The sequence below is a fragment of the Mauremys reevesii genome, linkage group 8 (genome assembly GCF_016161935.1).
Source record: "Mauremys reevesii isolate NIE-2019 linkage group 8, ASM1616193v1, whole genome shotgun sequence".
Classification (NCBI taxonomy): Eukaryota; Metazoa; Chordata; order Testudines; family Geoemydidae; genus Mauremys; species Mauremys reevesii.
In genome coordinates this window covers 99,135,774-99,158,282 of record NC_052630.1, presented here as the reverse complement: position 1 = coordinate 99,158,282, position 22,509 = coordinate 99,135,774, and the positions used below count along the sequence as shown (strand labels likewise).

General features: G+C 39.5%; 1 protein-coding gene across 3 annotated transcripts in view; it reads right to left on the bottom strand.

Annotated features, from left to right (window-relative positions):
- EPS15 (epidermal growth factor receptor pathway substrate 15) overlaps positions 1 to 22,509 on the bottom strand; it is a 107,412-nt gene that overhangs the window by 52,113 nt on the left and 32,790 nt on the right. For all 3 annotated transcript variants that reach the window (XM_039484813.1, XM_039484814.1, XM_039484812.1), the window contains exons 9-12: positions 18,949 to 19,149; positions 18,004 to 18,149; positions 10,214 to 10,370; positions 2,175 to 2,260 (exon numbers count right to left, since the gene is read on the bottom strand). In XM_039484813.1, coding sequence (XP_039340747.1) covers positions 2,175 to 2,260; positions 10,214 to 10,370; positions 18,004 to 18,149; positions 18,949 to 19,149 — 590 coding nt within the window. The remainder of the gene's footprint in view (positions 1 to 2,174; positions 2,261 to 10,213; positions 10,371 to 18,003; positions 18,150 to 18,948; positions 19,150 to 22,509) is intronic.

Sequence of the window (22,509 nt, the reverse complement as noted above, 5' to 3'; positions counted from 1 at the left end):
CATGTTCATTTTCATCATCTAAGGCCTGGTCTACACTGGGGGAAAGGGGGATATCAATCTAAGTTACGCAACTTCAGCTACATGAATAATGTACATGCAGTGAGTCGACATCTGACGCTCCCCTGTCGACTCCGCCTGCGCCTCTCCCTTCGACTCCGGTACTCCACGGGAGTGAGAGCACTTGGCAGTCGATTTATCGCATCTAGACTATAAGTGGACTTGTAGGCTCTAAAGTTTTACATTGTTTTGTTTTTGAGAGCAGTTACGTAACAAAAACCCCTTCATTTGTAAGTTGCACTTTCACAATGAAGAGATTGCAATACAGTACTTGTATGAGGTGAACTGAAAAATACTATTTCTTTTATTTTTACAGTGCAATATTTGTCAAAATAAATGTACAGTGCTCACTTTATACTTTGTATTCTGTGTTGTAATTGAAATAGATACATTTGAAAATGTAGAAAAACATCAAAAATATTTAATAAATTTTAATTGGTATTCTATTGTTTAATTGCAGTTTTAATTGCACTGTTAATCATGATTAATTTTTTTGAGTTGATTGCATGGGTTAACTGTGATTAATTAACAGCCCTATTATTTATATTGGCAGCATCTAGAGCAGTGATACAAAGACTGTGGCTCTCAAGCCAAAAGTGGCTCCTGCAGCACATTATATTAAAATACTGTGTGATTTAATTATTAACCAGTCTAAATTATTAGACAATCAGGATGCTTTTGCTTTGTTATTAACCAATTGTAGTTGATAAAATAATAATACTTGGTCAGTCATTTTGCTGAGAGAATTTATATATTTCCCCATCAGACTGTTTAAATATGAATATATAGTACTACAGTAAATGAAACAATGAATTCACACTACTGTGGCTCTTTTGGGTAATGCTGATTTGGCTCCTTAACCACTAAGGTCTCAGTGTCACTGGTCTAGAGACTTCAGTCAGGATCAGGACCCGATTCTACCAACTGAAGCACAAAAACACATAAGACAGTCCCCGCCCCAAAGGAGCTAACATTCTAAACAGACAAAGAACAGCATGTGGAAAAGGAATAAAAAATACAAGTGAAGTGTCCAGGATGATCTGGCATGCATTCTATTAGTTAATTTTTTTATTAATTTGTTTAAAATTAATTTTATTAACAGGCAAGGATGAGATGGTAAGTATGAAATGAAGGTGGAGAGAGGTAAACAGCAGGAAAGTTTTTTCACACATGCGGATGGGGAGAAAAGGGAAGGATTCTTGGGCAGCTACCCCTGCCCATGTTAAGAAGTGGTGATGGCTGGGCCTGTCACTACCCCAGTGCTCCTTCCAGATATTTTAGATAAACTCATCTACCCACAAGGTCAAGGAATGCTTTAATTAACAGCAACAGGTTGTCTCCAATCCCTCACTGGTGGTGGTCCCATTACTCTCCCCTGCCCCCTTTTTAATTCCACAACCACACTCCCCTTCCTGAATCCTCCCCTCTCCACTAATTTAGTCTGTATACTACCAACAAAATAAGCACTTACGTTGTATTACACAAGTTCTCCAATCTTGGGGGTATGTACAAAGACTGCCTGGTGATTCTGCCCACCCTCTTTACTTCTACAATCCTTTCTTAAAATCTTGATAGAAACCCTTTATCATTACAACAACTGTTCTACACACACACACACCTTTCCAAAGAATTCTGCCTGCTTTTCTTCTGTGTTTTTATAATAAAACTTGTCAACTTAGAAATTAACAGAAATTCAGAGCTTGTCTACAGATTAAGTGTACAAACTTCATCTTTATAAAGGTGCATACGTACCCTGCTTTCTATGGAAAGGCCAAGTATCAAGCATCATAAGACAACATGCCTATGCTCAAACCTATACTACCCAACAGAAAGGAAAAGGAAGATTGTTTCCCCTTTCCACACACCAGTAGTATTTAAAATCATATGTTGCACAAACAAATCTAATGCCTTTTAGACCCAACAGAAAACCATCTCAATATGATGTCAGCACTTCAACGAAGAGCGACCATAGTGAATCTAACAGACGAAATAGCATATGCCAGTAGTTTACTCAATTACAATTAGGATTTAAAAATATCAAATTCTGTTAAAAAAAACTAAAGAAACCATTTGTGAGTAACTAAGATGTAAGATTGATGTAATTCTCCTTTACCTACCTCTGCAGATCAACTATCTCATTGTTTAAAGTATCAAGCTCTTTAATTGCAGAAAAATCTGCCACCGGAGTCAGTCCTAGAGAGCTCTGTAAAATAGAAAATAAATACCTTAATTTAATTTATAGAATATAAACTAGACTGACTTAGAATTGAGCTCTAACAAACAAATAAAATGTAAACTTAATTCTAAGCCTATTCTTATAGAACTGCCGGACTCCACCACCGCTATAGTAAAACTCTTGTGAAAACCATCAGAACTTTCAACTTGCTATAACAAAGTTTGGCTGAAATAAAGATTTAGTGGGTGTAATTTTGTAAAACTATTTTATTCCATGACCAAGATGTTTAACATTACCACTGTAATGTTATGAACAGACCTGGAGAAAATACTTCTCAGTCTTAAGTAACTACCAGTAAATGTTGGAGCAACAATGACAGGTTCAGGAAAAAGCAGTGTCCACTCCTGTTTGGGCAAGGAGGAGGAGATGGTGGTGATGTCAAGGGGACCCATCAGTCTAACTAAAGGTACTATCATGATAATTAAGTAAAAGATCTGACTGATGTCTCCGAATTACAAATTAACACAACTCAAGCCAATACAAAAATTAGCAACTGTTTCTAATATATAAAGGCTTAAAGATCAAAGGCTTTAAATTAAAAAACTATAAAACACTACATTATTCACAAAATATGACTGTCAATCTATATTATCTGCCATAATTCAATCACTTTTGTTTCTCCTGCAAACGTCTGTTACTGCATGAACTCTTCCAGAGAAACTCAGAACCCTGATCTTAAGCCTTGACATGCAAAAACCTTCACATATACTTTACTTTTAAAAAGCTATTTGATAATTAACACTGAGCTAGGTTTCTATTAATTATTTTAATTTTGCTATTAATTTAAAAAGATATTTCCTGCTCACCTTTCAGGTTTGCAGAAGACTACTGCTTGGACGATTATTGAAATTTGTACAATAGGTTGTACATACAGGAACACAGAAAAATTCATCTGAACTAACTAAAGGTATGAATTTAAAGAGAATTGTTTAAACTGCATTAAGCCCTTGTGTGAACATACTACTTCAGAATTACAATATTTTTAATTAGGCTACTCTTAACTCACTTTGAAAGTAAATTAAAATGAAGTGGAGTAAGGCCCCTTTAATTCTGAATAAATATCTCCACACATGGGCTTAATGCAGTTTAACAAATCCACTTTAAATTCACATCTTCAGTTAATTCAGATTTTTCTGAGGGTCCCCATACAGACAAGCCCAAAAGCATGATGCTTTGAGTTGGACAGGAAGGCCATCCCACACACTCACCCTGAAGTGGTGGCTCCTGTCTTGAGGAGCTGGGGCTGGCTCACCGCTCTGATCACTGTGATCTGGCACATGTGATCTCAGGGCCACTCAGCTTTGCCCTGCTGACCTCTGTCATCATGGATGGGCAGCTGGACCAAATCTGAGTGAGTGCTGTTGCCCCCAGGGCCTCCTCTTTGCACCAGGCCAGGAGAAGAGTATGTTTGCTTAGGCCAGGACCCAGTGATGGGTTAATCCACCTAGAACCTCCCTGCAATGCTGGACTAGAGAGACCAAAGACTGCAGCCATGCTTTAGCAAATATTGTATTAATTCTAGGGTACCCTATCTGCATATGGAGGTTTCCCTATAAATCCCACTGGCTTCCTTAAACAGCATTTGGATTATCTCCTTCCTCATCCCAAGAATAAATTTTTCTGCCCAAGACAAGATACAAACAAAGCTGTGAAGTGTAACTACATAAATGTCATTTTTAACTGCAGTCTCACCCAGGGCCGGCTCCAGACCCCAGCGCGCCAAGCGCACGCTTGGGGCGGCATTTTGGCGGCAGGGCGGCAGCCGGCTCCGGCGGACCTTCCGCAGTCATGCCTGCGGGAGGTCCGCCGGAGCCGTTGGTCCCGCGGCTCCAGTCGACCTCCCGCAGGCATGACTGCGGACGGATCGCTGGTCCCGCAGCTCGGGTGGACCTCCCGCAGGCATGACTGTGGATGCTCCACCGGAGCCGCGGACCAGCGAACCCTCCGCAGCTGCGGGAGGTCCACTGGAGCCGCGGGACCAGCGGACCCTCCACAGTCATGCGTGCGGGAGGTCCGCTGGTCCCGCGGCTCCAGTGCACCTCCCGCAGGCATGACTGCTTGGGGCAGCCAAATTCCTAGAGCCGCCCCGGTCTCACCTAACACAAGTAATAGAGCAACTTTTAGCTTTGAAGTTTGACTCTCAATATTTTAGAACTGGAAAGAATAAAGTGATGTTCACTTTAACATTACATAAAGCCCTGAACAACAGTAACTTGAAAGAACAATCATATGCAAGAAAAAAAAGTGCATATATAAACCTAAACAGCCCTTAGCATAAAATTGGAACCATGTACACCTCTACCTCGATATAACACTGTCCTTGGGAGCCAAAAAATCTTACTGCGTTATAGGTGAATGCGCAGCCCCGCCCCCCCGGAGCACTGCTTTACCACGTTATATCTGGTGGCATTATATTGAGGTAGCGGTGTATTAGCTAAATATATTTTGTACCAAGAAAAGAGAACTGCATGAAATTGTGAATTGTAATATATGGCAAATAGAATGCATGCTGGTTTTTTATTTTTTAAATTGAGAAAATAAGATCTTGTGTTTAATCTCAGTTCTATTCTGAAAAGGGACTCAACACGGCATTGTGGGGTTCTTTGTTCATTGTGTTCCAGTGACTCCAGATCAAACAAACATGCTAAACTTACAAGAAAAGTATTTTTTTTTCTAAATGCACAAATTCTGGTCTGGTAGTGCCACCCTCCCTTCCCCCATCTTCTCATGCATCACCAGTTATAGAAATTCCTTTTTTAAAGTTTATTTTTATTGTTTGCATATAAAATATTAACATAACGTAATGAAACAAAACAAAAACATACATAAATACATGCACAATTTGGAAATACCATATAAATAACAAAATTCAATGTACATTATTTGTAATGCCTGGAAAAGACACAACAAACCAACCAACCAACAAAACCTGAACCTGTAGGGCCATTATACAGATTCTGCAGGCTAAATTATACCCTGTTTTAAACCAGTAACTGAACTGAAGTGTAACCCAGCTTGATTTTCAATTCCCAAATGGAGCTGTATGGCCTGGCAGCTAGAAAAGCAAACCTCTTTTTACTTCTAAATTGCACATATTTGGTATGGGAGCGAGTGAAAGACAAATTCAGAACCCTTCAAGGCCATCATTGCACTCTAACTGCACACTCTTTTTGTAATGCTTATAAATTTGGAGATTACAGAATAGAGGACAAAGTATTAGGTATCAGGCAGGGTACAATGGTGTTGTTGTCCAGGTTTGGCCACACAAATGTGGCAATTCACTTCAAACCTGACATGAACACAAAAACGACCATACTGGGTCAGACCAAAGGTCCAGCTAGCCCAGTATCCTGTCTTCCAAGAGTGGCCAGTGCCAGGTGCCCTAGGGAAATGAACAGAACAAGTAATCATCAAGTGATCCATCCCCTGTTGCCCATACCCAACTTCTGGCAAGAAGAGGCTAGGGACACCATCCCTGCCAATCCTGGCTAAAAAGTCCCAATGTCTCCTCATACAGAAGCTGTTCCATACCCCTCATCATTTTTGTTGCCCTTTTCTGAACCTTTTCCAATTCCAATATATCTTTTTTTGAGATGGGGCGACCACCTCTGCACACAGTATTCAAGATGTGGACGTACTATGGATTTATGTAGAGGCAATATGATATTTTCTGCCGCACACTGAGTGGATGTTTTCATAGAACTATCCATGACACCAAGATCTCTCTCGAGTGGTAACAGCTAATTTAGACCCCATCATTTGATATGTATAGTTGGGATTATGTTTTCCAGTGTGCATTACTTTGCATTTATCCACATTGAATTTCATCTGGCATTTTCATCTACCATTTTGTTGCCCAGTCACCCAGTTTTGAGAGATCCCTTTGTAGCTCTTTGTAGTCTGCCTGGAACTTAACTATCTTGAGTAGTTTTGCATCATCTGCAAATTTTGCCACCTCACTGTTTACCCCTTTTTCCAGAACATTTATGAATATGTTGAATAGGACCGGACCCAGTACAGACCCCTGGGGGACACCACTATTTACCTCTCTCCATTCTGAAAACTGACCACTTGTTCTTATCCTTTGTTTCCTATCTTTTACCCAGATACCAATCCATGAGAGGACCTTCCCTCTTATCCCATGGCACCTTACTTTGTTTAAGAGCCTTTGGTGAGGAACCTTATCAAAGGCTTTCTGAAAACCTAAGTACACTATATTCCCTGGATCCCCCTTGTCCACATGCTTGTCGACCCCCTCAAAGAATTCTAGCAGACTGATGAGGCATGATTTCCCTTCACAAAAACCATGCTGACTCTTCCCCAAAAAACTCCCCCAACGGGGAAGGGATAGCATAGTAGTTTGAGCATTGGCCTGCTAAACCCAGGGTTGTGAGTTCAATCCTTAAGGGGGCCATTTAGGGATCTGGGGCAAAAATCTGTCTGGGGATTGGTCCTGCTTTGAGCAAGGGGGTGGACTAGACAACCTCCTGAGGTCCCTTCCCGCCCTGATATTCTATGATTAAATTATGTTCATCTATGTGTCTGACAATTTTGTTCTTTACTATAGTTTCAACCAGTTTGCCCGGTACTGAAGACAGGCTAACTGGCCTGTCATCGCCGGAATCACCTCTGGAGCCCTTTTTAAAAATTGGCTCACATTAGCCAACGGACATGCAAGGTCCCTGCAGCTCTAAGACTAGTGCCTCTCAAATCCAGACTTCGAGTCATAATCAAAACGCACAATTATTTTTCACAGATCAGGATTCCCAGTGAACTACGATTTCTGACAGCATTTGCACTCATCCGAAAACTGAAATGACTACTTTAAAAACAGTTCCTTTGGGCTGCAGAGCAGCGCACTGGTAGCCATGTAAGCCTTCTGTAAATTAGATCAGCCCCAGGGATCCACCCACACAGAACTCATGGCAGGATCAGAGCTTTACTTGCCTTTTCTCCACGGGGGCAATCAATTCAAAAGCTCTTTCATTATCTCTGACCTCTTTAGAGGTTTGAAGATGTTTAAGGGCCTGGATCCATCCTGCTAAAAGACCTTTGAGACTTTAGAAATGGCTGAGATGATGTTGGATCTTGAGAGGCACTAGCTTCCCCCCAACGTACAGTATCCCATCAAGTCTCTTCTTGAGGCCACTTCTAAGAACAAAATACTCCTCTAACACTAAGAATTGGCTAACTGACAGATCTCAAAAAGTTGTTTTCAGTGGGGAACCATCACAAAGTAGGGGTGACTCTAGTGGGGTTCTGCAGGGATCAGTACTATGCCCAATACTGTTCAACATTTTCATCAATGATCTAGAAGTAAATATAAAATCACTGCTGATTAAATTTAAGGATGAGACAGAATGGTGGTGTGATATATAATGAGAAGGACAGGGCAGTCACATACAGCAATCTGGATCATATGGTAAATTGGACACATTCAAAATGTGTTTCAATGCAGCCAAATGCAAAGTTATACCTCTTGGAACAAGGAATGTAGGCCATACCTACACAACGGGAGACAGTATCATGGAAAAGGATTTGGGGGCATAGTGTTCAAGCAATTCAACAGGAGCTCTCAATGAGATACTGTGGCAAAATAGCTAATGAGGTTCTTGGATATATAAACAGTGGGGTAGTGAGGTGATTTGTTTCTGCATACAGCATTGGTGAGACTAATACCAGAATACTACTTCTAGTTCTGGTGCCCATGTCTTAAAAAGGAAGTTGAAAAATTGGAGAGATTGCAGAAAATTAATTAATCTATTACATCACCTACTCTCTTCCCCCAAGAAACCAATTATATTAATTCTTGCTGACAGACACATTAGTAAAGATAGAACTCTACCAGGAAAATGATTACTTGTCAACCCATTCCTTTCCTCCACCCCAACAGTGAGTCATGCTATATGATTATGCCTGTTGACATTTTTTGCTACCAGAATGTCATCACATTGGCAGAGGGAATCAAAAGAATAATGGTGCAGCTGAACAGTTCTCACTCTGTGCAAGCCACAGTATGTGATACCACTTCAGTGGCGCTCAGCAGCACTTGTTCCCCTCCCCACCCTGATTTTTAGCTGTCCCGTATAAATCCCAAATAGGGACATCTAGTTGTCTACACTGGATATTTTATTGCATAAAAGAGCATCTCTTTTGAGAAAAGCTGCATGTTCAGTCCGTTGAACAGATTAATAAGTGTTCATAAATTCCCTTGTAATGTTCCAAAGTATGGGAGGGATTTATAGAACCAGCTGAAACCCATATCCTTCCCTCATTTAAATAATCTTGGTCCTTTTCTATATTGAAGTTAAAATTCACTGCAAATCTCAGTTGATCTCAGTATTTTAGGAATGCTAAGAAGATATCATGTGATGCACTAAAAAAGGTAGCAAGCAATACTGATCTCAACTACTGTACAAACCAAAGTCTGGACATTAAATGTTTCACACCACCTTCTGTAACAGCATGGATATTAGCTCCAGTGATAACGCCAGTTATCAGTTTAGGGGTGTTTACACTTTGTCTTAGCATTTTCTCTGCAGTTTCAATGGGATAAAACATGTCACTTACTATTCTGAACTTCAGCAGCACACAAAAATAACACAACAGCTACCAACATTTGCCTCCCCCGCTCCCCTCCCAGAGATTTCTCTGATAGTTGGAACAATCTTTATTGATAAACAATCTTTAATGCCATTTTAAGTTTGCAAAGCAACATGGGACCCTTACAGATGAAAGACTAGTTAAAACAGCAATAATTTCAGATTTCAGCACAACTAAATATCTATCTAAATACTATGCTATTTCAAAGACTACTGAAGAGACATTTAGAAATGTTCATTATCAAGCCAACAGATATTATATATTAGAAAAAGCAAAGAACCTCTAACCTTGAGAAAGCAGAGTTAAGAAACTGACAGAATAATAAAGATGTAAAGCAGAGTGGTGCAGAATGGAAAAAATAGTCCAAACTGGAAAAGACAGAAAAGAAAGCAAAACACACAAAAAAGATTAGTAAAGGTGCAAATAAAGCAGGTTTTTGGAGTTTTTTTTTTTTTAAACTGAATGTAAAAAAAAAAAATTAGGTACCAATTGCAAAAAACTCAAAAGTCATGCACAATTTCAAGTGTATCATTTTTCAGGTGAGAATTTCTCATTCTGTTTATTATGCAGATAGCACAGCTGTGTCAATGTTTAGCACAACCAAGAGAAAATGTTAGTAATGACAGCTATTACAATGCATCATACACAGATAAGATTTTGTTGTGACCTCTATTTGACTGCTGCGCTAATAAATAAAACTTTAAGCAATTAAAAGCCACTGAGTCAATACAGCAATGGATTGTTTAATGGCCAAAGGGGTATGAGGACATTTGAAATGTTATTATGAATACAAATGGATAGTTAAAAAATTTAACCCATGCTCTTTTAAATATTTAACCACAGAACTGCAAAAGGGTTTAATTTATTTTAGTAGTGACTGACTTCTTGAAAGAGGGAAATGTGAAAATACCACTTTTAAAAACTCTGTCTCGATATTAAGGAAAAGGATAATTTGTGCATATAGTATTTCAGGTCCACAATGAAGTTCATCCTTGGATACTCAGGAATAGGTTTATTCTTTCAACAAGCTGATTTCATGGTTCCTCAACAGCAATGTGTCTTTGCTTGGTTGGCTGGTGTAGCAAATACGTTTATTAAGAAAGCATTTATGCAGGCATATCTATGGATGTAAACTGACAAAAAACAGTACATCTGTTCATGGCAGTTAATCTTGTTTTTTCTCAATAGCACAACCATGTCTTGGCATAGATTTTAAAAATTGGATTTAATTTAATTTTTTTTTATTTAATAGCACTTGAATTCAGAGTTTGTTTAGTATGTTTGAGATTTCTACTTAAAAGCCAGACACATCCTTACCTTTTGTAAGCTGGCCCTGTCTGACGGAGGGATCATTTCTGCAGTCAGAACTTGAGGAGGATCAATGCCCTTTGTTAACTTCTGATTAATTAAATGGAAAGCCAAGGCAAACTGTTCTTTTGAAAGCTTTCCACAGTCCTGTGTGTCACAGAGGCCCCTGTACACAAAAACACAGACACACAGAATAACTGATTAGGTGCAACACCTCATTTCTACAAGTACAATATTGTTTAGCAGTGCATACGCAGGCAGTGGAAAATGATGACAGCAACTAGCACTTATATACTGTTTTACATCTTCAAATCACCTTACAAACAGCAATGAATCCTCAACACTGAGGAACATGCATATCATTCTCCTCTCTCTCCGTCACCCCCCTTTATTTTGAACACATGAATAGGAGAACTTCTGGATCTCCCAAGGAGCAGACTGGGGTTTCAAACTGGATTCCCCAGAAATTAATGTCCTGGAATGGGCTTATCCAGGATGGAAGGTCCCATGGTTCTACACCTCTCTACTACAGGGGGTCCACACATGCTCACTTATCTCACATTTGGACCCCTAAGAGATCATGAAGGAATCCCCGATGTCAACTATATGGTGGCAGCAGCAGCGAGGACCATATGCTCCAGATTCTGCAACATTTATATTGTGTCCAAAACCTTTCATCCATAGCCCAAGTGGCGGAAGTGGCTGAGCATCAGTTATAAGCATGTGGCTGCTCATGAAGCCTCAATGGACTAAGACAGTTTTTTGGTTTTTATTTGGCACACTGCCCTTCAGACAAAAGGCTGAAGGATACATGCCATTAGAATTGATCCTATCTGCCTCTAGAGAACCCTCTTCTGCCCAGAGAAAGGGCAACAGAGGACATTTACCCAAATTGGGTTTCTAAGGGGGTGTGTGCATTGTGCTCACTCTAGTGGCCTAAGATCCCTGTCAAGATGCTTAATAAGGGAGGAGGAGCAGGAGAGAGACTTTTTCCTGTTTTATTCCAGTTTTGCTCTCTTCTTGCCCCGATGCGGAGTCACCAGCAAGCTGCAGCACCTCAGGAAGGAAAGCTGAGACGTAAAAAGCTCAAGACGCAAATGCAGCCCTGGAACACAGCTGAAATGTTGAGTTATTGAACCAAGTTGATAGAAATCTGAAATAAAGTTTTGGAATTCTCCTCAGAAGAACTCTGCAACTGTGAGGTCTAGCTACGTCTGCCTGTCACTGTGCAGAGAGAACAAAACTGGGGAGAATTATAGCAGGCAGGACATTCCACTGATTCCAGTAATACGACTGGTCTGGTTCTGTCCAAGACACAAGCCAGCTGGAGACCCAATGTGATGGATATGTGCAACTTAGCCCTGAAAAATGAAGTGATTTTCAAAGATGCTAAGCATCTGAAGCACCATTTCACTTCAGAGGATTTATCAGTATTCAAAAGCTGGAAAACCAGCCATAATTAACTTTCTCAAGGCCAAACAATAACTTGTGACAGAGCCAGGTTAAGAAATCAGCTGCTAGACCTATCCTCAAGGTACTAGATGATGCCTCATATGAGCTGAAACACATTATCTAGTTTACCTAGTACTTACAAAAATTCTACTACAAAAAGGCACTAGGTGAAGTCTTAAGTCTGAAGAGTTTAAATGGAAATAAATTAATGTAAATGTATGCATTACAAAAGTAAATATTGTAGGATAGTCTATTTCCCAGTCCAACGTTTAGTAGACAAGTTTCCGTATCATAAAGATCAGTTTGGCAAATTCAAAATTGATAAAAAAAATATTTCATACAATTCATAATTAGTCTATGAAAACTTATTGCCATAGGAAGTCAATGAGGCCAAGAACTTAGAAAGATTCAAAATAGGAAAATGTATCCATGTTTATCTGAAAAAATTCCTTTCTTCAAGTTATAAGGTCCACAGATCTGTTACAAAGAGTACTTCAGCCTGTTTTCAAGTTGGGAACAGAACTGGACCTCTCCATCACTGGCAGCAGGGAAATGTCATGCCTCATCAAGTTCCCTCCAGTTGACAACTTCCACAGTGAGGATAATTCAAATATACTTTCCTAAATTACACAATGCATTAAATATTATTGGAGGAAAAAGCACCACAATTTCTCATACTGCTGAGCATAGTAAATTCCACCTAACAACCAAACCAAATCCTGGGATGCCAAATTTCCATCCCTATTCTGAATGATGTTTGTCTCTAAAGTGGACCAGATCTGTGGATCTTACTACTTGAATAAAGGAAATTCAGGAAAGCACAGATAAGTTTTTCTATTCTTCTTCATGCTAAGGGCCACAGATCCATCACAATGAATTTTCATAGTTTTTTTAACTGCACTTAAAAATAAAACAATGTAAAACTTTAGAGCCTACAAGTCTACCCAGTCCTACTTCTTGTTCAGTCAGTTGCTAAGAGAAATAAGTTTTACATTTACCGGCCGTAATGCCGCCCACTTCTCACTTTCAGGTGACATTATAAATCAGAACAGGTGTTTGCATGGCACTGTTGTAGCTGGCGTTGCAAGATATTTACGTGCCAGATGCGCTAAAGATTCATATGCCTTTTCATGTTTCGGCAGCCATTCCAAGAGGATGTTGGAGTGAGGATGATGCCCTAATGAAGTATTTAATGTTGGGATTTGTACAGAACTTTTCTTGAATATGATGAGATTATACTACAGAGACTTTGACCTTCTTCCTTGAACACTCACAATGAAGAGGGAACTCAAAGCTATTTTTAAACTGGTTTAACATGATAGTTAAATTATGGACTTTGCACCAGCAAGTATAAGAAGTTCCATCTGTTGACTTTTCACTGGGGCTCACAAGAGCGATAATGATTTCATCCAAGTATTCATTTTAAACATGTCTGGCCCTGGATGGAGGACTGGTCTGTGAGACAGAGACATAGCCTCCTCAGCCAGAAAGGCAGAAACAGGAATGAGAGAGCAGCAGTGATATATCTTTTGTATTATCCTGGGACACAGCTGAAAAAGTGGGAAGACATATAGAGGGACCATGTCCACCTTTGCATGATGTCATTCACTACCTCGTACCCCAGCTCCCGACACGGATGTGCCACAGGGCACTTTATTTACTTTTTTCAGATGCAAAGAGATTAATCACCAGCCCTCCAAACTGACTTACAAACAAGTAAGGTATTTCTGGATGCAGCAACCACACTGCTAATCCAACTTCTGCCATGTAAGTCTTGGTATTCATCTTCCTCAATGGGCTGTGCACATGGAAATAGGAAACTCTGCTCCACAGAGGGCAGGAGAATTTCTTTGGGTCTGGGCTGATCGTGTCCTTCCCAGTTACTAAGAAAACCCTATTAAACATGTTCACTGTCATCAACAGAACAGGTCTGTCATCCATTGACGGAACAATGCCCCAAGACCTCACTGAAACATTGTTCAAGCTGGTGGGTACCGTGCTCTCTCTTTCTGGTACACATTTCCTGGAAGATCGCATTAAAAAAAATTAATAAAAAAAAATCTGATTCTCTGCATTCACCAGTTGAGGGAGCAGAGAATATACCACTTGAGCTAGAATTCTGCCAACACATGAGATAGGGTGAGATATGGAGTGGATACCACGTTTTACTGGGTTGGTATCATATGAACTTGATCACTGAAGCATAGCTGTGTTTAAGATGAGGATTCACAATAGGTTCCAAAAAAATTGGATTTTTGTTTCTGTGACAACTTGTTTTCCTTTTGTTTATGGCCATCTTCATCTTCTGTTAACATTCTTCTGAAATAAGACCTTGTACATCATAGTCCTTATCCTCAGCCCAGGCCTATGATGACTTTCCTAGTACCATGTCTGCCCTGACCCCAACATACTCCAGCAACCACATCATTGCGTGCTCGCTTCAGCTTTCTCTGTACAGAACTCAGATTTAAATTATATATATATATATATATATATATATATATATATATATATATATATATATATATATATATATATATATATTAGTCCAAGAAGCAACCAGTGAATTTCCTTCTTCACAAAAGCCAATATATTATTGCCACCACAATCCTGGAAAGGATCCCCGAGAGCATGTATAAAGATTACGGTTGTCAAGCGATTAAAAAAATGAATCATGATTAATCGCATAATTAATCACACTGTTAATAATAGAATACCCTTTATTTAAATATTTTTGGATATTTTCTACATTTTCAAATACATTGATTTCAGTTAACACACAGAATACAAAGTGTACAGTGCTCACTTTATATTTTTTATTACAAATATTTGCAATGTAAAAAACAAAAGAAATAGGGTTTTTTCAATTAATCTAATACAAGTCCTGCAGTGCAATCTCTATATTATGAAAGTTGAACTTACAAATGTAGAATGTATAAAAAATCATGCATTCAAAAACAATGTAAAAATCTTTAGAGCCTACAAATCCACTCAGTCCTACTTCTTGTTCAGCTGATCATGCAAACAAACAAGTCAGTTTACATTTGCAGAAGATAATGCTGCTCACTTCTTGTTTACAATGTCACCTGAAAGTGAGAACAGGCATTCGCATGGCACTGTTGTAGCTGGCATTGCAAGATATTTACGTGCCAGATGTGGTAAAGATTCATATGTCCCTTCATTCTTCAACCACCATTCCAGAGGACATGCATCCATGCTGATGACGGTGTTGCTCGACAACAATCCAAAGCAGTGTGGACCAACACATGTTCAATTTCATCAGTTGAGTCAGATGGCATCAGCAGAAAGTTGATTTTCTTTTTTGTTAGTTTGGGTTCTATAGTTTCCACATCAGAGTTGCTCTTTTAAGACTTCTGAAAGCATGCTCCACACCTTGTCCCTCTCAGATTTTGGAAGGCACTTCAGTTTCTTAAAAGCCTTGGGTCGAGTGCTGTAGCTATGTTTAGAAAATTCACATTGGTACCTTCTTTGCATTTTGCCAAATTTTGCAGTGAAACTGTTCTTAAAATGAACAACATGTGCTGAGTCATCATCCAAGACTGCTATATCAGGAAATATATGGCAGAATGTGGGTAAAACAATTCAGGAGACATACAATTCTCTCCGAAGGAGTCAGTCACAAATTTAATTAACGCTTTTTTTTTTTTTAAACGAGCATCATCAGCATGGAAGCACGTCCTCTTGAAATGGCTGCCGAAACATGAAAAGGCATATGAATCTTTAGCGCATCTGGCACGTAAATATCTTGCAACGCCAGCTACAACAGTGCCATGCAAACACCTGTTCTGATTTATAATGTCACCTGAAAGTGAGAAGTGGGCAGCATTATGGCCGGTAAATGTAAAACTTATTTCTCTTAGCAACTGACTGAACAAGAAGTAGGACTGAGTAGACTTGTAGGCTCTAAAGTTTTACATTGTTTTATTTTTAAGTGCAGTTACGTAACAAAAACAAAAATCTACATTTTTAAGTTATACTGTCATGACACTACAGTACTTGTAAAAGGTGAATAAAAAAACTATTTCTTTTGTTTATCATTTTTACAGTGCAAATAGTTGTAATCAAATATAATATAAAGTGAGCACTGTATTCTGTGTTGTAACTGAAAGCGATATTTGAAAATGTAGAAAAACATCTAAAATATTCAATACATTTCAATTGGTTTTCTATTGTTTAACAGTGCAATTAAAACTGATTAATCATGATTAATTTTTTGAGTTAATCGTGTGAGTTAACTGCGATTAATCAACAGCCATAATAAAGATCAAATGGTAATCAGGGCAGGGAAATGAAAAATGCTGCCCTCCTTCTGCAAAATGTAAGAATTGCCCAAGGATGGATAAATGGGAATGCTTTAAAGACAGCCATCATTAGGAAAGATAGATGCATCAGAGGATATCTGTTCTGTTTGTCCCTGATTCACTGAGGTTAGAAATAGGATGGAATGGGTTGCAATGCTCCAATATGAAGTAGATGGATAATTTCATTCAGGTTGTGGCTTTTCCATGGGTTGCTGAGATGGAGAATAGGACAAAGCTGTTCCTAAAATCCTTGCACAGCTCCATCAGGCACGCCTCTACACAATGTCCAATTATCTCACTTGATCAAAACAATATGTAACCCTTTGGCTCCCAAAATGAAAGAGCCTAGCACTAATCAGGGATCTAATTTCCAATAGGGCTGGGAGACCTGCAGATAGCTCAGGGGCAATAGAGAGCAGCTACAGACCCTAAACATGTTCTAGCTATCACTTGCAAAGAGATATTTTCTCCTGTTACACTTCACAGATAGCTTCAACTTGCCATATGACATATATTTCCTTCTATAAAGTCTGCCAGGAGTCAATATTACAAGCTGACTTTTACGATTACTCTGAACAGCCTCAGTTTTCCATAAAGTCTCCTATTGTATCATTAAAGTAACTGGGAACTTTGGGATTAGACACTCAGACAATAGCCCCATATTCCTGCATAAAACAGATTTGAAACCCACTTTTTTCCCTTTCCTATCCAGAGAAAAGCTGCTAGGCTGTACGGTTTTTAGATTGAGAGAGAACATACCTGCAACACTGTCCACCTGTGTTAGCACGGACTGTGAAAGAATGCTGAGGCACTGAAATATGAACTGTCATCTGGCACTCCTATGTGTCAGCCACCTGTAAGTTTTCATGACCAAAGGAGGGTGCGGAGAATATACCTGCCTGGACTTGGCTGCCTTTGGTGGGCCTGTGCAATGAAGAGGCCACTCTTCCGGTTCACTCTCTCTCTGAGGCAGAAACACCTAGTCCCTAACCACCAGAGATGTGACTGAAGTCCCTTCAAAGAGAAGGACTGCTTGCCCTGGGGCTCTCTCTTTTCCAATCCTACCTGCCTCCTTTCTTGCCAGGGGAGGGGCTAAGGTGACCCATACCTGGCCTGGGCTGCATCTTGCCTAGTGGAACTAGCCCTCCAATCCTGCCTGTTTCCTTTCCTGCCTGGGAAAGAATGGCTGAGATGACCCCACCCAGACTGAGTGGTGAGGAGAAAACTATGTTCTGACCACAGAGCTGGTCAAGGCCCCCAGCTATTTGTGGAGGAGGATGAAAGCAATAAACACAGACCCTTCCTTTTGCCTCTGGCTTTTCTCAGTGCTCGCTTGCTCTCTCTCCATCCCTCCATGAAGCCTACAGGAGCACCAAATGCTGCATACACCTCAGAAGGGGAAAACAGAGCTGAGGAGACAATCTCCCCAGAAATCAAATGCAGCCTTGGGACATGGCGAGAAATCACAGACATAAATTATTGAACCAACCTGCTAGTCTAAAAATTTGAAATAAAGTTTGGAATTCTCTGCAGCAGAGAAGTCTGGTTCAGCCTGCCTGCCGCTGTACAGGAATAGAAAACTGGAGAGAACTTTAGGAGATGGTATTCACTGCTGTCAGCGACAAGTCAGGTTTTGCCCCCAAGTTGCAAGCAGGTTAAAGTACCTATTGTAACAGTTCTGTGGACCATATCATGTAGAAGACAGGCTGGACATTTAACATGGATATCAAAAATACCCAGTATTATCATAATTATAACAGAACTGATGAAACCTAAAGCAGAGAGGCCAAAGGGCGAATGACCACATGAAGTGCACTAAGCCTCTCACCTCTAAATACATTTCCTTGAGGTCAAGGTAAAAGCAGATACTCTACTGCTGTTCATACTGTACCTGTCCCATAGTTAAACAGAGGACTTCAGGCTGCAGAGATATCAATGGGGCACCTTTCATAAACAGTATGTGTGGCAAGAAAAAGAAGATGTTCTTCTATTTTTAAAAAAAAGGTGATAGAGAAAAATTCTTACCAGATGTGCGCAAGTAAGTTAGAAGGCAGTCCTGTCTTTAAGAATATCTCTCTGGCTTCCACGCCAGAGACAAAACCATCCATGTCTTTGTCAGTTTTCAGGAAAATCTCATCATATTTGATTTTGTCGGCAGGTGATACAACCCACTAAGAAAAAATACTGGTAAATCTCTTTGAAGACAAATGTATTTTTATCTCAAGGAACAACATAATTCTAGTTCTAAATCTCTTCAAATGACATCAGTCTTTCCAATAAATAACGGCAATTAGACAGCTTGGAAAGATCTACTCCCAGTTGCTTGGTTCTGTCATGATCAGAACAGGTAAGACTTTTTGTCTCAATGGCTGCTTTTTGGACATATCCCAGGGCTCATTTATTTGAAGTACCGGTATATATTCCTGGCCTTTTCTCACTTCAGTTACTTACATCAGCTACCCAGTCCACTATCTATCCCCTCACACCCCACAAACACCATTAATTTGTTGGAAAATTGCTTGCCTGATGATTACTGGATTCGTCTCTGTGCCAGATCAGACAGATGTTATCTGGTTGTGTCCTTGGGCTACTATTTTGTTGAGGGTTTAAGCAGTTTTCTTAATGTTTTGACCTCTGCATGAGGCTCATATGCTTTAAAATAAGCATTTTTTGACTGAAATTTAAAAAAAAAATGTATACTAAGTTTTTCCTGAAGCCAAATTTATGTAGACGATGACTTCTAAAAAGCACTTCCAGTAAACATCTTCACAGATGGTTAAATCCATATTTGCCTTTCCCAATCTGTTAGTGACACCAGTCACCCCAACTTTATGAACATATTGACAGAAACAAAACAAAAACAGCCAATAGATCAAGGTAGTCTGTATGACCCAGCTCATCTGCATAACATTTCGTTACAAACAGTGACTAAAGAAAATACTTTAACATAAGCGAATTCTAGGACTATACCTGTGTTAGTGGTGCTTTGGCAGGTAAAATGCCTACAGGAGACGAGGACTGATGAGAATCTTTAGCAAATGTTGACAATGGGATCACCTGCACTGCTCCTGGAATACTGACAGTTTTTCTCTTGGACGGTGGCACCAAAGCTGAAGGCAAGGACATTGGCACTGGTTCCTTTTCCAAAGCACAGTACACCAAGAACATGGCCTGAACATGAAAACAAGATGGGATTAACCAAGGTTGTAATATTTATCCTCACTTTAAGAAGTGACCTACAGTAGTGAAGCCATCTAAAATTTAACAATCTTTTCAAAAGAATGAAGCAGCCTATAACTCAGAGGTGCCAGTTATCTAGCACATTCTGGGATACATTTTATAATAAGGTTCTCAAAGATCATTTGGTCTTCCCCTCTTGGTTTTTGCTTTTCATATTCCTATCCTGTCTTGCCAATTTCAGAGGATGGTCAAAGCCCGAGTGTCACCTCGCTATTACAGCAGCAACTCAGCAGTTAATTCCCTTTCCTCTGTTTTCTTCAGAAGTGATGAAAAGCATCAACCACCTACTTAAACTCATTAACTACTTCACAAACCAGGAGAGGAAGGATAGCCTTGAGGTTAAAGCATTCGACTGGGTGAAAGCTCTGAAGATCTGGGTTCTGCTCCTGGCTCTGTCACAGGATCTTTGTGAGACCTTTGGAGAAGTCACTTAATCTCTCTGTGCCTTTGTTTCTGATGTCTGAAATGGAGATAATCATGTATACCTACCTCTCAGGGATAAATTCATTAACATATGAAGCATTCATTCCGGGAATGAGCACCATGGAAAAGCCTATGAATAATCAAGTATAACCAGCAGGCTCAATGTTTTTATTAGAAGTGTATTTAAACACAAGAGACCATCAAGGTAAATCTACATTAAAAAGACATGAAATGCTTTCTGAACATTAGCCAAAGAGGCAGGGCCCAGTTATGGTTTCTCCTGCCCCCTAACTGCATATGCATCCCATCCCAAGGGAGAGCAGCACACATCTCCTTCCAAAACATCAAGCCCCAAGCAGTCCTCCTTATTCTAGAAGAGAAATATTTGATAAATCCTAAATAGGTAGTATCCTTTAACAGTCATTTCTCTTTCTCCCCAAACCCTCTCAAACTGGAGTCTATCTTTCTGTTCTCTCTGGCTTGCCACATTAAAACATTAGCCTTTGAAGACTCCTTTCAAGTTCACTGCCAAGTAAACAAATCCCACACTGCAGGAGTTTAACACCTTTTAGATTAGTTTCAGAAGGTTGGGTTTGCATATTAGGAAACGATTTCAGTAGTTAAATCCCAGGCCAAGAGCACAAATTTGACAATGGAACAGAGCCAAGAGAGGCTCCACATAGCCTGTGCTCCAAGTTAAATCTCTGTAGCTGACAGATGTGGGCCAATCAGCATCCCTCCCACCACAAATGGCCAATGGGTGCCAGACACTCCAATGGTGGGGGAATAGGGGGTGAGCTAGCTGGCTTCCTCAGCAAGTGTCTCCCTCCCTTGCTGCTGGGGAGGTCCCCCTTTGCTGCCAGCCCCTTCAACATCCCCCACTTGTTGAGGCATTTGTTCATATTCACTAGTCCCTTCCAGTAATCATTCCACTTAATAGTTCTAACTTTGATTGTGGGGTTATGCTTTAGGAAGGTTCAGATCTTAGAAAGGGTCACTTTTTAAGATGTACTAGTTCACAAAATTTTATAGACTGTCCATTATATTATTTGCTTCACTTGCCTAGTATGTTATATTCATTCCTCAACTTCATGAATCAACTGTTTTAGCACTCAGCTAAATGTGTGAAAATTACAGCACACACATATATAGAAGTTATAAATATGGCAAAGATGAATACTCTACAGATGACTTATCACAGTGTAGATGAAATTATGTCCACCACTACAGTTAACTGGAGATTTAAAGAGCTGATTTTAGAAGAATTTGAAACAAGTGACAGCATAGGTGAAAACTGATGGAACAGTCACAAGTAAAATATTTTGTAGGTTCCTTCTTCTGCCAGAAGGATATTCCTATTTCTATCCCCTTAAATCTGCCTAAATACCCATGTTTACATGTTATATTGGCAGAGTTTCAGCCTCAGCCTTAGAATGTTGATGCTTGTCAATAAGAAGAAGAGAGAACGGTGTTTTCCCTACTGGCATTTTTTCCCCAAGAAATATAAAAGTTTTCATTTTGAAGTCACTGCTAAACTTCCAATATTTGACACTATATTATTGAGTCAGTTTCTAGAAGCCCAAATTAAAAACAAGCTCTTGGCATGTATACCTACTAGTTTCCTTTATACAGTTCTCAAAGGTTCCAGAGTAGCAGCCGTGTTAGTCTGTATCCTCAAAAAGAACAGGAGTACTTGTGGCACCTTAGAGACTAACAAATTTCTCTTAGGTGCCACAAGTACTCCTGTTCTTTTTACAGTTCTGAAAGTTTACCTCATTTTTCAAAAGGCTTACTCTGAGGAATCAGTTTTAAAATATTGTATTAATAAATGCATATATTTGAACCTTTGTACTATTAATACTATTCATTTCTCTAACTGAAAAACAAACATTTCCTCCACCCTGATTACATGGTTCTTTCCTCTCCACTTGACCTAAGTGCTGAACATACACCCTTGACTAATTCAACATTGGTGCAAGACTACAACAGGTTTTATTTACTCTTAGAATTAAAATGAGACTGAGCTTTTTAATCTCATTTTTATCCATGTAAATTCAACTTTTCAAGTACTGAAGTGAAACTAAAATCTTATGCAGAACCAAACAATTGGCCCCAAAACAGCGGGAGATGACAAACGAGCAATATGAAGAGTCAGTGTTTTATGCTCTTTTATATCAGTTTTTCCAGTTGCTGAATTTGGTCACCGAATATCAATGCAGAATATGTTTTTGAATTCAAGAATGGTGTTGTTGATTGCGTATCTACCTTGAGAGCACTCATCCTTACCCCAAGTGCCAGTATTAGGATATTTGGTTGGACCTGTAAAACAATTTTTCTGTGTCTCTGCTCCTAAATGGAATCTATTTCTGTCCAGTATGTACAGAGCCAATACAAGAATATGGGGAGGGTTAAAATAATTCTGTGCTTGCTATCACATTTCAAGATGGCTAGATCATTCCCCACTGGCCTCCCAAGGAAAACCTCTCTTTTTATTCATTTGAAGTAGCAGCATTTAATATCATATGCCGTGAAAGCCCGGTCTAATGAAAAGAAGATAGGAATTCACCTAAGTGTTAGAGTTACATACAAGTCTGAAAAAGATAAATCTGATAAGGATTTCTTGCTGTGACAAGTATGTGTACCTACTGGTGAAAGTTATAATACATAAAAAACCCACCACACATAAAATTCTCTCTCCAAACAGAACTACAGAAATCCTAGACAAGAAAAACGACCTGGAATGAGACTCCAACATCTTCCACAAGAGAAGGGAGCACTTTATGTTCAAATGGTTTCTATCCAAAGAAGGGAAGCTTAGCTTGAACTCCAGCAGGGATGCAATGTCCTTTGAAAAGAACATTCAAAAGA